Source organism: Tachysurus vachellii, chromosome 13 (genome assembly GCF_030014155.1).
Source record: "Tachysurus vachellii isolate PV-2020 chromosome 13, HZAU_Pvac_v1, whole genome shotgun sequence".
Taxonomy (NCBI): domain Eukaryota; kingdom Metazoa; phylum Chordata; class Actinopteri; order Siluriformes; family Bagridae; genus Tachysurus; species Tachysurus vachellii.
In genome coordinates, this window is record NC_083472.1 from 477,501 (window position 1) to 487,500 (window position 10,000).

Below are 10,000 nucleotides of genomic sequence, written 5' to 3' on the forward strand. Positions count from 1 at the left end.
GTATTTTCCTGGACTGTGATAACGACACGTCATGTGATCTCTCTGTAGCAGAACTGGGTAAGTTACACACACACAAGCGCTCGGTAGTCCTTCATTCTCTCCATTGTTGTGGAACATCTCAGCATGGTCTCAGACTCACTCACACCTTCTCTCACTGCAGTACTGGACCCTTCAGCACCACCATCTTTGTTGGTCCTGTTTCTGTTGTAAGACGTATTGCAGTAGAGAGACTCCACATTAACACTTTACTGTCCTGATGGTTAACGACGTGTTTGTCACAGTACATCGTTTTCTTAACAATCCACCGAACTCACCATCAATTAAACAAGTTATTTTAAAAAGACAAACATTCGCGTTCAGTCGTTTTTCATCTTTTTACTCGCAACATCAGAAGCCGAGTTTTGAAGTTTTTTATGTTCCTGTTGCCATGGTGACCGACCCAGTACGTACTGGTTTCTGATGGAACTAAAGTAAAATGGTGCAGCAGAGCAGGTGCCTCAGGTCTAACAGATGTTCATCAGCACCTCCTGACCAATCAGATTCCAGAGGTTTAGAGTTCATTACACACTCTGATGCGTCACTGATCTGATCCTTTTAATGCTTTGTTTTTAGGAGGAAAAACTCAGAAGGAAGGAACAAGCCAGAAAAATCAAACCCATCCACTCCAGACCCCTTCACCACAGACTACCACTGTTGCCCCTTTATCTGCCCCTGTATCCCAGCTTTTGTTCAGTAGGAACTCTTTAGACTCAAGTTTTAGCAGCAACACCAGCGACTCCTTTCAACCCCAGAAAGAGCAGAATGGAGACCTGGAGCAAGCTCTAAGCAGTTCCTCCAAGGATGGAGCCCCAGTGCAAGTCAAAAAAACAACCCCGCAAAATGAACACCAGGTACACCCATCAATCAGGAGTTCTACCCCTGCACCAACCTCTCTACCAGTTTCTTTAGCATCTGAGGGGGCAGGAAACATTTCATCAACCACGACCAAGAAGCAAAATGGAACTCCATTGAAGAAAACTGAACAAACAACAAGAAGTAGCTCCACCTCCACCAGCACCACCACCTCCACCAGCACCACCACCTCCACCAGCACCACCACCTCCACCAGCACCAGCACCTCCACCAGCACCAGCACCTCCACCAGCACCACCACCACCTCAGACACCCCAGCTCTTCCTACTAACTCCACAACAGAGAACACCACCACCTTCACCTCGACGACAGTCAACCTGACAACCACTAGCACCACCAATAAAGTTACCTCACCTCCTTCCACCACCCAAACACAGCCAACCACTATACCACCACCCACGCCTCCTCCGCCACCTCCTTCCTCCACCACTCCAACCTTTTTGCCCTCCCTCTCTCCTCCCACACCTCCACCAGGCCAAAATCCTTCCACGTCGTCTTCCAGAGTTCCAGATGTTACCTCTTATCAGGATCAAGACAACGAGGGAACAGCAGGAGGAGAGCTGAAGAGTCACTTTATCAACACAAACTCTCTGATCGCTGTGCTGATCTTCGGCCTGTTGTTCTTCGTCGTCACGGTCCTCCTCTTCCTCAGACATGCCTATGAGAGTTATAAGAGGAGGGGCTACACACAGATGGACTATCTCATCAATGGCATGTACTCCGACTCAGGGCTCTGACTCTTCTGTTTACATCTCAATAAGAAAGTTCTTCTTTTCCCCTCCGTGTAATTTTGAGAGTTTGTGTTGTAAATTTTAATGGAATTTTCTGGACTGAAGAAGACAAAATTAGATCGAAGTTCATCTTTAATTCAAACTTGTCGATCTGGAGATGTGACTTTACTGTTGACCAAAAGACCAAAAGAAATGATATAAACACAGAAGAAAGATAAATACAAATAAATAACAAAAGAAAAGATGAGACAAAATGAAAGCAGAGTACAGAAAAAAGAGAAGAAAATGAAAGTAGAAAGAAAAACATCGCCGTATTAAAGCGGAGAAAATGAGAGCGAATAAAAGAGGAATGAACTCCTGCAGTCCTCCAATGAACAGATTCTGTCGTCTTCAGTCTTAAAAAAAAAAAAAAGGTGTTTGATGAAGTGCAGTAAGTTCTGGACCATCACCCCGAATGTACAGCCTTGTGTTTCTTTCCTCTATGCAGATGAGGTTTAATGTGAAACTTCTTCTCTTTAATATTCAGAATTAATGCTATGTAAAAACCTGATGGTGCAATATCCACGATTTCTTTTCTTTTTTTTGTCTTCCACTAAAATTCAGTATATATTGAGCACCTGAAATGTTCAGGTTGCACTAGTTGCCTTTTGCCATGTTTATTAGACAAGTTATTAATCAATGCCTTTATTTTACAAGTGTTTTTTTTTCTGCTGTTTGGATTTGGGTTGATGCCAAAACACAGCCACTGAGGCACGAAAGCACATTAATGAGTAGCCAAGGGAAGTGTCGAGCCATAACCAGCTTCACCAACGGACCTCTGTCCAGGGAAGTTGGATGATTATTATTATTATTATTATTATTATTAGTATTATTATTATTTAGATTTTTTTATACTGCAGAGGGTTGAACAGGACCGAGCGCAGGATGCAGGAGATGTTTGTGCCAATATGTCATATATAATAATGCACTTTGAAAATCATGATTGTTTACTTTGCAGAAAATCTAATAAACACAGAACAAACAACTGGTGTGTGTTTTATTCTTAAGAAAAAATGATCAACACTCTGATGGGATGCAGGTCCATGGAACACTTTTTATCCATTTTACTGCTACGCTTGACTTCCTGTTGTCTGTTCTGTCAGCTCTTAACACTCGTCTCTCTTTATTCTCTCTCTTTATTCTCTTTATTCTTTATTTAGTTACTGAGAAACACAAAGAAGTGTAAACTCCTCTGTCCTGAAGATGTGGAGAACTTCAAGCTCCAGCTTCACCTCTGACTGACACAGAGCTCACACTGGAGACTCCTTCAGCCCATCACACACACACACACACAAGACTCTTTCGCCCATCATACACACACACAGAAAACTTCACCACATTAACGTTTATTATTAATCAGTTAATTCTCAGTGGAGTGTGTTCTATACACGTCCCTGTGAACGATCTGTTACTATGGAAACCATAGTGTATCAGAGTGAGTACATTAATATAAACCTGATCTACAATCAGAGCTGCTGTTAGAGAGAATTCATCAACACCTGAACACCACAACATCTGGAACGAGTGTGTCACATCCTGTGTGTTTATCAGGAGTTCAGAATCTCAGTGTTTGAGTGTAAACGTGAATAAATCAGGATTTAAGCGTGAATGTGCCGTCGCACGTAATCGTACCACATCTGTAGCGCACTAACTGCCTCCTGGAAGCTGTGTCTCATTTGTACAGCTTTAATTGGAGAAGATGAAAGTAAAGGAGGAGGAAACTGCTGGACACCTTTTAAATAAATAATGAGCTCATCAGGAGAGAGGGAAAAACAAAAGGCTGATAAACATCACTTTAATCAGAGGGACAGGGTGAGGGATATGGTGTATAATCACTCCAGGAGTTTAGAGGTTACAGCTTTAGCTTTTACACCAAACTTCCTGTTTATGGATAAGAGAGAGTTCTTTTATATCCGCTTTCATCCCTCTGCATTGTTGTGTAGGTTGGTGATGATTGTGTTCCTCTGACATTATGGGCTGTCAGGTTTTACTCCTCACTGTTAAAGATGGATGATCTGCTGATAGGAAGTAAAGACAGTGAAAAGGTTTTAATAAACTAACACTTTTATAGAGAGAAAATCAGTCTGTTCTGCTAAACATAGCATTACAATCTGTGATGGAAAACCTTTAATGGGTTCCATCAGATTCCTGTAAGCTTCCATTGTGGGTTTTCTGGTTATTGTTAAACTTCCACAGAACTCGAGAGAGCCAACACTCACTGTTTCACTACCATCACATTTAAATAAAATAGAGCATCAGAAACCTTCGGAGTCTCACCATAGTGTCTATCTGCACTATTACTGGGCTGTGAAGTACATTCCCAGGCACAGGAACACGTCTTTGAGCTATGAGAAGGCTTGGTTTGGTTCCACTGTAACTGTTTGGTGTACTTTCTATGTAGAGCAGACAGTGGAGAAGATCTGATAGTAAAACCTCAGATGAATTGTCAATAAAAGTTTAACCCAGATGTTGCAGTTGACTGGGGACAGAGGACTGACTAGTTCACGTCTTCTTGGTGAGCAGATTGGTGACCTGAGTGACTTCATGAATTATTACAATGGAAATATTTAGAACAACTGGCAGAAAATTCAGACCATTTATTTATTTGTTTGTTTGTTTGTTTATTTATTTATTTATTTATTTATCAGAACAAAGTACATTGAAATTATTCAGTGGGAAAAAGACACATACAACATTCCTTTTTTTTTACATTTTCTTCCAACAAATTCCCACCCCAACTGAACCTCCCATATGCCAGGTAAAGAGAAGAAGAAGAAAATAATAATAAATAAATAAGAATAAATAAATAGATTGAATTTTTTATCTGTAAAAATAAAATGAGTGAGAGCTCTCACAGAAGAAGTGGTACATTGTTCTCTATATACATTACTAAAGGGTCCCAATGTTTTGGGTGATCCCTGAGAAAGTGTTTGATTTTCTCAGTTTACAGAAACGTCATTAAATCATTAAACCATGATGACAGTTTAGGTGGATTTGATGATTTGATGATTTGATGATTTCATGATTTCATGATTTCATGATTTTCACTCCGAAAGAATTGCAAAAAGAACAAAAACAAAAACAAAACTGCAGGAACTTTGAACAATGTTTTAAATTCATGGTATCTAAAGTCTGTAACTTAGTGATCCAGAGTTAATGTATTCAGTGACAGAGACGTCTTCTGTATGTCGCTCTGGATAAGAGAGTCTGTTAAATGTGTTGGTCTGTGCTGAACTCAGACCCATTAGTTCCTCAGGAGCTCTCGGCTACACTGTTATAAACTGTTGTAGAAAGGACATTATTTACATTTACACTATTTACATCGATACTGGTTCACCAGATGACAGAGTGAGAAGAACATCAGCCTTAAACGCTATTGTGGGGAAAACAGCGAGAAGAACACAGACATCAGAAGATTTATTCAAATGAAATCGCTAGTTTTAGTATTTAAGGAAGAGGAGGGACTTTAATCATCTTCTGAAGACAGTCAGGGACTCGCTGTTCTGATATCTAGGGGAGGTTCAGTCCACCAGCTCGGAGCCAGAACTGAGGAGAGTTTGAGGTCCACTTTGTACCCTGAGAGAAATGGAGCAGCTCTGGAGGAGGTGAGTGATGACAGCTTTTCTGTTCTTATCATTGTTGTGCTGGACATCTAGAGTTAAACATCACTGTGTATAAATAAGTAGGACGTACATGTTTATTTGTTCAGCCGCTCTGTAAATGCGCGTTTTTCCTCAATACTTATGGAAATGATGGTATGAAAAAAGTTTCAAAAGTTCAAAACACAGACAAATATTAATAAAACAAATAAATAAATTTTTACATAAACAACCAAATAAATAAAGTGACATAGCAGTTAAATGATTTTCTGAGCTCCATGTGATTCAAAGTAAAATGTACTAATAATATAATTAGCTCACTGCTTTTCTGCTACTTTATGTTTCTGTCAATTGGACAAAATACATAAAGTTTTATTGATTTTGCAGAAGAAACACTGACCAACGCTCCAGTGTTCAGGACGTAGTTTAGACTTCAGCTCAGTTTGTGTGATGAAGTGAGCGTCTCTGTGTGCCGCTACGTGACTGGAGTGTGGAGCTAACGGCTCATGGAGAGGTGAAGCAGTTAGCTAGAGCTCGAGTGCCAAGCTGCCTAACACAAGCCTTTTGTTTTTTTTTGTCCTGCTCCAGATGGTCTGCGTTATGCCAGAGGTATTTCGGACTTTCAGGCTCGGACGTGTTTGGGTTTTTTTTTAAATGTAATATTGAGCGAGTCAAGGTTTTATTTGCGGATGGAGGACTGGAGGATCAAAGCAACGCCGCCAGCCTTTAGCAGTGCAGGTGACTGTAAAGCCAGGTTTCATTACAGTGTGTTTCTTACACACACACACACACACACACACACACACACACACGCAAGCTTCTGTGTTAACTGGCCAGTTGGACTAAAATTTCCTGGCTTCAGTTCCAATCATGTGAAATCAGATTCTCACAATAGTTTCTTCTCTTTATGACTTTATATTGTATTTATGGTTTTGTTATGATGATGTGTTTAAATTCAACATGTTCTGTGTTTTTTCTTTTTATTTGAATTGAAGGAAAACGACAGGAATAAGACTCACAGAGCTGATCTCAACCTTCAAGTCCTCAATCTGATGTGTGAAAAGTGTCCAGTTAAGATCACCTGGACATGTAGCCCTGTCCCCGGGCTTCAGGAGACACTCTCTGACCTGTCTGATGTTGAACACATGTAAATCAGGACATTTGTCATGTTTGGACACTTTTAGACAAACTGTTTTTGTCAGAATTGTGTATGTTTGTGTCCTGATGGGTCAAAGCAATCAAATCAAATCACATTTTATTTGTCACACACACACACACACACACACACACACACACACACAGAGTACAGACATGCAGTGAAATGCTTTTTGCATCTGTCCGGTATTCAAACATAAGGAATGCAATTTGGGATAAAAAAAATATAACCAAAAGGAGATAAATAAATAAAAAATATAATCTATATAAAAAGAAACTATAAAATATGAAAATATGAAAATATAAGTGAAATATAATGTATACATAAATATACATAAATGTGTGTGGTTTTAATTATTGTCCTTAAAGTGTCCATGTGCAGTGTGGTGTGTGTGTATAAAGTGTATAACGTGGTACTGTACTGTGCAAGTCAGAGTTAATGTGTCAGTGCAAAAAAGGTGTGAAGGGGAGAAGTAAAATAGTGAAGGGGAGACATCCAGTCTCAGAAGTGAACCAGTCTCAGAAGTGAACCTCATCCTCATTTGGGTGACACTCTACAGTAAATAGTGTAAATGTAAATAATGTCCTTTCTACAACAGTTTATAATAGTGCAGCCGAGAGCTCCTGAGGAACTAATGGGTCATCATAAACTCTGAGTTCAGCACAGACCTGATTACTGATAAACACCAGAACATACAGCTGACTGACACAACATGTGACTCAGCTGTTCGGACCTCTAGGGGAAGTTCATTCCACCACCTCGGTGCAGAAGAGTAAAGAGTTTCAAGTAAACTTACCTCTTACCCTGAGAGATGGTGGGACCAGTGGAGCAGTGCTGTAGATCTGAGGGTGTGAGGTGCAGTGTGAGGAGTGATGAGGGCTTTGAGGTAAGAGGGAGATGGTCTGGTTTTGGCTTTGTAGGCCAGCATCAGTGTTTTGAATCTGATGTGTTCAGCTACCGGAAGTGGAGGGATCGCAGCAGTGTGGTGGTGTGGAGAACTTTGGCAGGTTGAAAACAAGCCATGCAGCTGCATTTTGGATCATTAGCAGAGGACGGATTGTGTTCATATGTAGACCTGCCAGCAGTGTGTTACAGTAATCCAGTCTAGAGATGACAAGAGACTGAACAAGTACCTGAGCAGCCTGTGTGGACAAAAATGGCCGAATCCTTCTAATGTTGTAGAGAAGAAACCGACATGAGCGAGTCACATTAGGAACATGATTGTGAACTCGTCTGTGAGAGATAAACCGAGAGATTATAGACAATGTGTTCAAGAATTTTAGTTGGGTCTAGAAGACCTGAAACATCATCTCCTTGACAACAATACACCTGTACCACCACCCCTGCCTGTTTCTCGTGGTGAACAAGAGAAAGCATAGGCAGAGGATGGAGCAGCTGGTGTAGCAGTGTTCTGTGGGGATATCCAGGTCTCTGTTAGTGCAAGAAAAGCAAAGGAGTAATGGGAAGTTAAAGCAGAGATAAAATCAGCTTTACTTACAGCAGACTGACAATTCCAGAGCCCTCCTACCACCACTGTTTGTGACTTACACAACAGAGGAGGGTAGATGAGGTTACTGAGATGGTGACCTCTGTTCTGTAGACGAGAGCATCTGCGAGAGTAGGAATTGAGTACAGAGATGGGTTTAAAGCACATATCTGCAGTCAACCAAGAGTGAGATTTAAGGTATTGTAGAACATATCAAATAGAACTAGACACTCATTTACAATGTGTTAGAGAGATACAGAACTTACAAACCGCTACAGACACTAGTGGAGAACCTTCAGTTTAAATGAATAAGCCCTGTCCACAATTCACACCTTACGGGAGACTGAAACTACTCCTGATTAATCATCTGAGAGAACAACAAAGACCAACACTATAAGATCAACAATGGTATAGATTATAACACAATTCAAATCACACAACTCTAGAACAAAGTGACTAAAGCAGATAGTACACAAAAGTCAGGAACCTACTTTACCAGAAGACAATATATTCAAATGTAGAGAGTTAAAGTGGTTCTGTGGTGTGAGACCATTAAGTGCTTTATAGGTTAATAATAGTGTTTTATTATCAATGTGAAACTTGACAGGAAGCCAATACAATGAGGATAAGATCAGGGTGATGTGTTCATATCTTCTGGTTCTAGTTAGGACTCTAGCTGCTGTGTTCTGGACTAACTGGAGCTTGTTTATGCTCCTACTGGAACATCCAGACAGTAAAGTATTACAATAATCCAACCTAGAGGTAACAAACACATGAACTAGTGTTTCTGCATCATGTAATGACATCATATTTCTTATCTTAGTAATATTTCTGAGATGAAAGAAGACTAACATTGTGGTGTTATTTATGTGAGCTTCAGATGAGAGACCGGTATCAATAATCACACCGAGGTCTTTTACTGCTGCACATGATGTAATAGAAAGACCATCCAGAGTTACTCTGTAATCAGAAAGCTTACTTCTGCCTGTCTGTGGTCCTGGTACAAGAACTTCTGTGTGTCAGAGTTAAACAGGAGGAAGTTAGTAAGTGTCCACTGTCTGATGTCCTTCACACAGTCTTCAGTCTTATTAATCTGGTGTCTCACAACTGACTGAGCTGAAACTTATAGCTGTGTGTCATCAGTGTAACAGTGGAAGCTAATACCATGTTTATTAATAATTGCACCAAGGGGTAACATATAGGGAGAAAAGCAATGGGCCTAAAACTGAACCTTGTGGAACACCGAACATTCCCTTAGTTTGTTTAGTCACCATTTAGATCTACGCAGTGATCCAGGAGAGACCTGTCCCTTTAACACCAACATGTTCTAGCCTATCAAATACAATAACATAATCAATGGTATCAAAGGCTGCACTAAGATCAAGTAACACAGCAAAGACACACCACCATTTTTATTGTTATAACTGTATTTCTCTGCTTGTCACTAGGAGAAGATCTGGGACTAATATGATCATATGATATGTACATAATGTCTGAAATATGGACTTGTTTGTCTGTTGTTTTTGTCTGTGAGGCCTGTTGTGGCCTTATGTAGGGAATAGTGTGTGTGTGTGTGTGTGTGTGTGTGTGTGTGTGTGTGTGTGGAACTCACAACCAGCTTTACAGTCTGATTTAACTGTTATTAATGTCACACAGTGTAAAAGTCACAAGTTAAAATCTTACATTATTTTATTGTTCATTAAAACTAGATCAGAAGTAATGAATGATTAATAATCTACTGGTCATTTTTAATATTATTTTATTAATTTTTACAAACATTTTAAAATAATATGATTTATTATTATAATAAATCATTAATTATTATAATAATTAGAATTAATAATATTAACAGACAATTACAATAAAAATGACAGTTTTTATCTTTCTTTGATCGTGTCTTTGCTTTGATGTTTATTACAAGCACAGTCTCTCTCTCTCTCTCTCTCTCTCTCACAGTCTCTCTCTCTCTCTCTCTCTCTCACAGTCTCTCTCTCTCTCTCTCTCTCTCACAGTCTCTCTCTCTCTCTCTCTCTCTCTCTCTCACAGTCTCTCTCTCTCTCTCTCTCTCTCTCTCTCT

At 39.8% G+C, this 10,000-nt stretch overlaps 1 protein-coding gene and 1 long non-coding RNA gene across 2 annotated transcripts in view; both read left to right on the top strand.

The window, feature by feature from the left end:
* The window catches only part of wu:fa25f02 (uncharacterized), a 13,812-nt gene extending 11,145 nt beyond the window's left edge, over positions 1–2,667 (top strand). The window contains exons 3-4 of the mRNA XM_060884899.1: positions 1–57; positions 613–2,667. The exon at positions 1–57 is cut by the window's left edge and continues 51 nt beyond it. Coding sequence (XP_060740882.1) covers positions 1–57; positions 613–1,649 — 1,094 coding nt within the window. The 3' untranslated portion in view covers positions 1,650–2,667. The remainder of the gene's footprint in view (positions 58–612) is intronic.
* Positions 2,668–5,182: 2,515 nt separating this feature from the next.
* Positions 5,183–6,670, top strand: LOC132855731 (uncharacterized). The gene is made up of 3 exons (XR_009649369.1): positions 5,183–5,287; positions 5,870–6,019; positions 6,277–6,670. It is a non-coding gene; the product is annotated as an uncharacterized LOC132855731 (long non-coding RNA).
* The last annotated feature ends 3,330 nt before the right edge of the window (positions 6,671–10,000 follow it).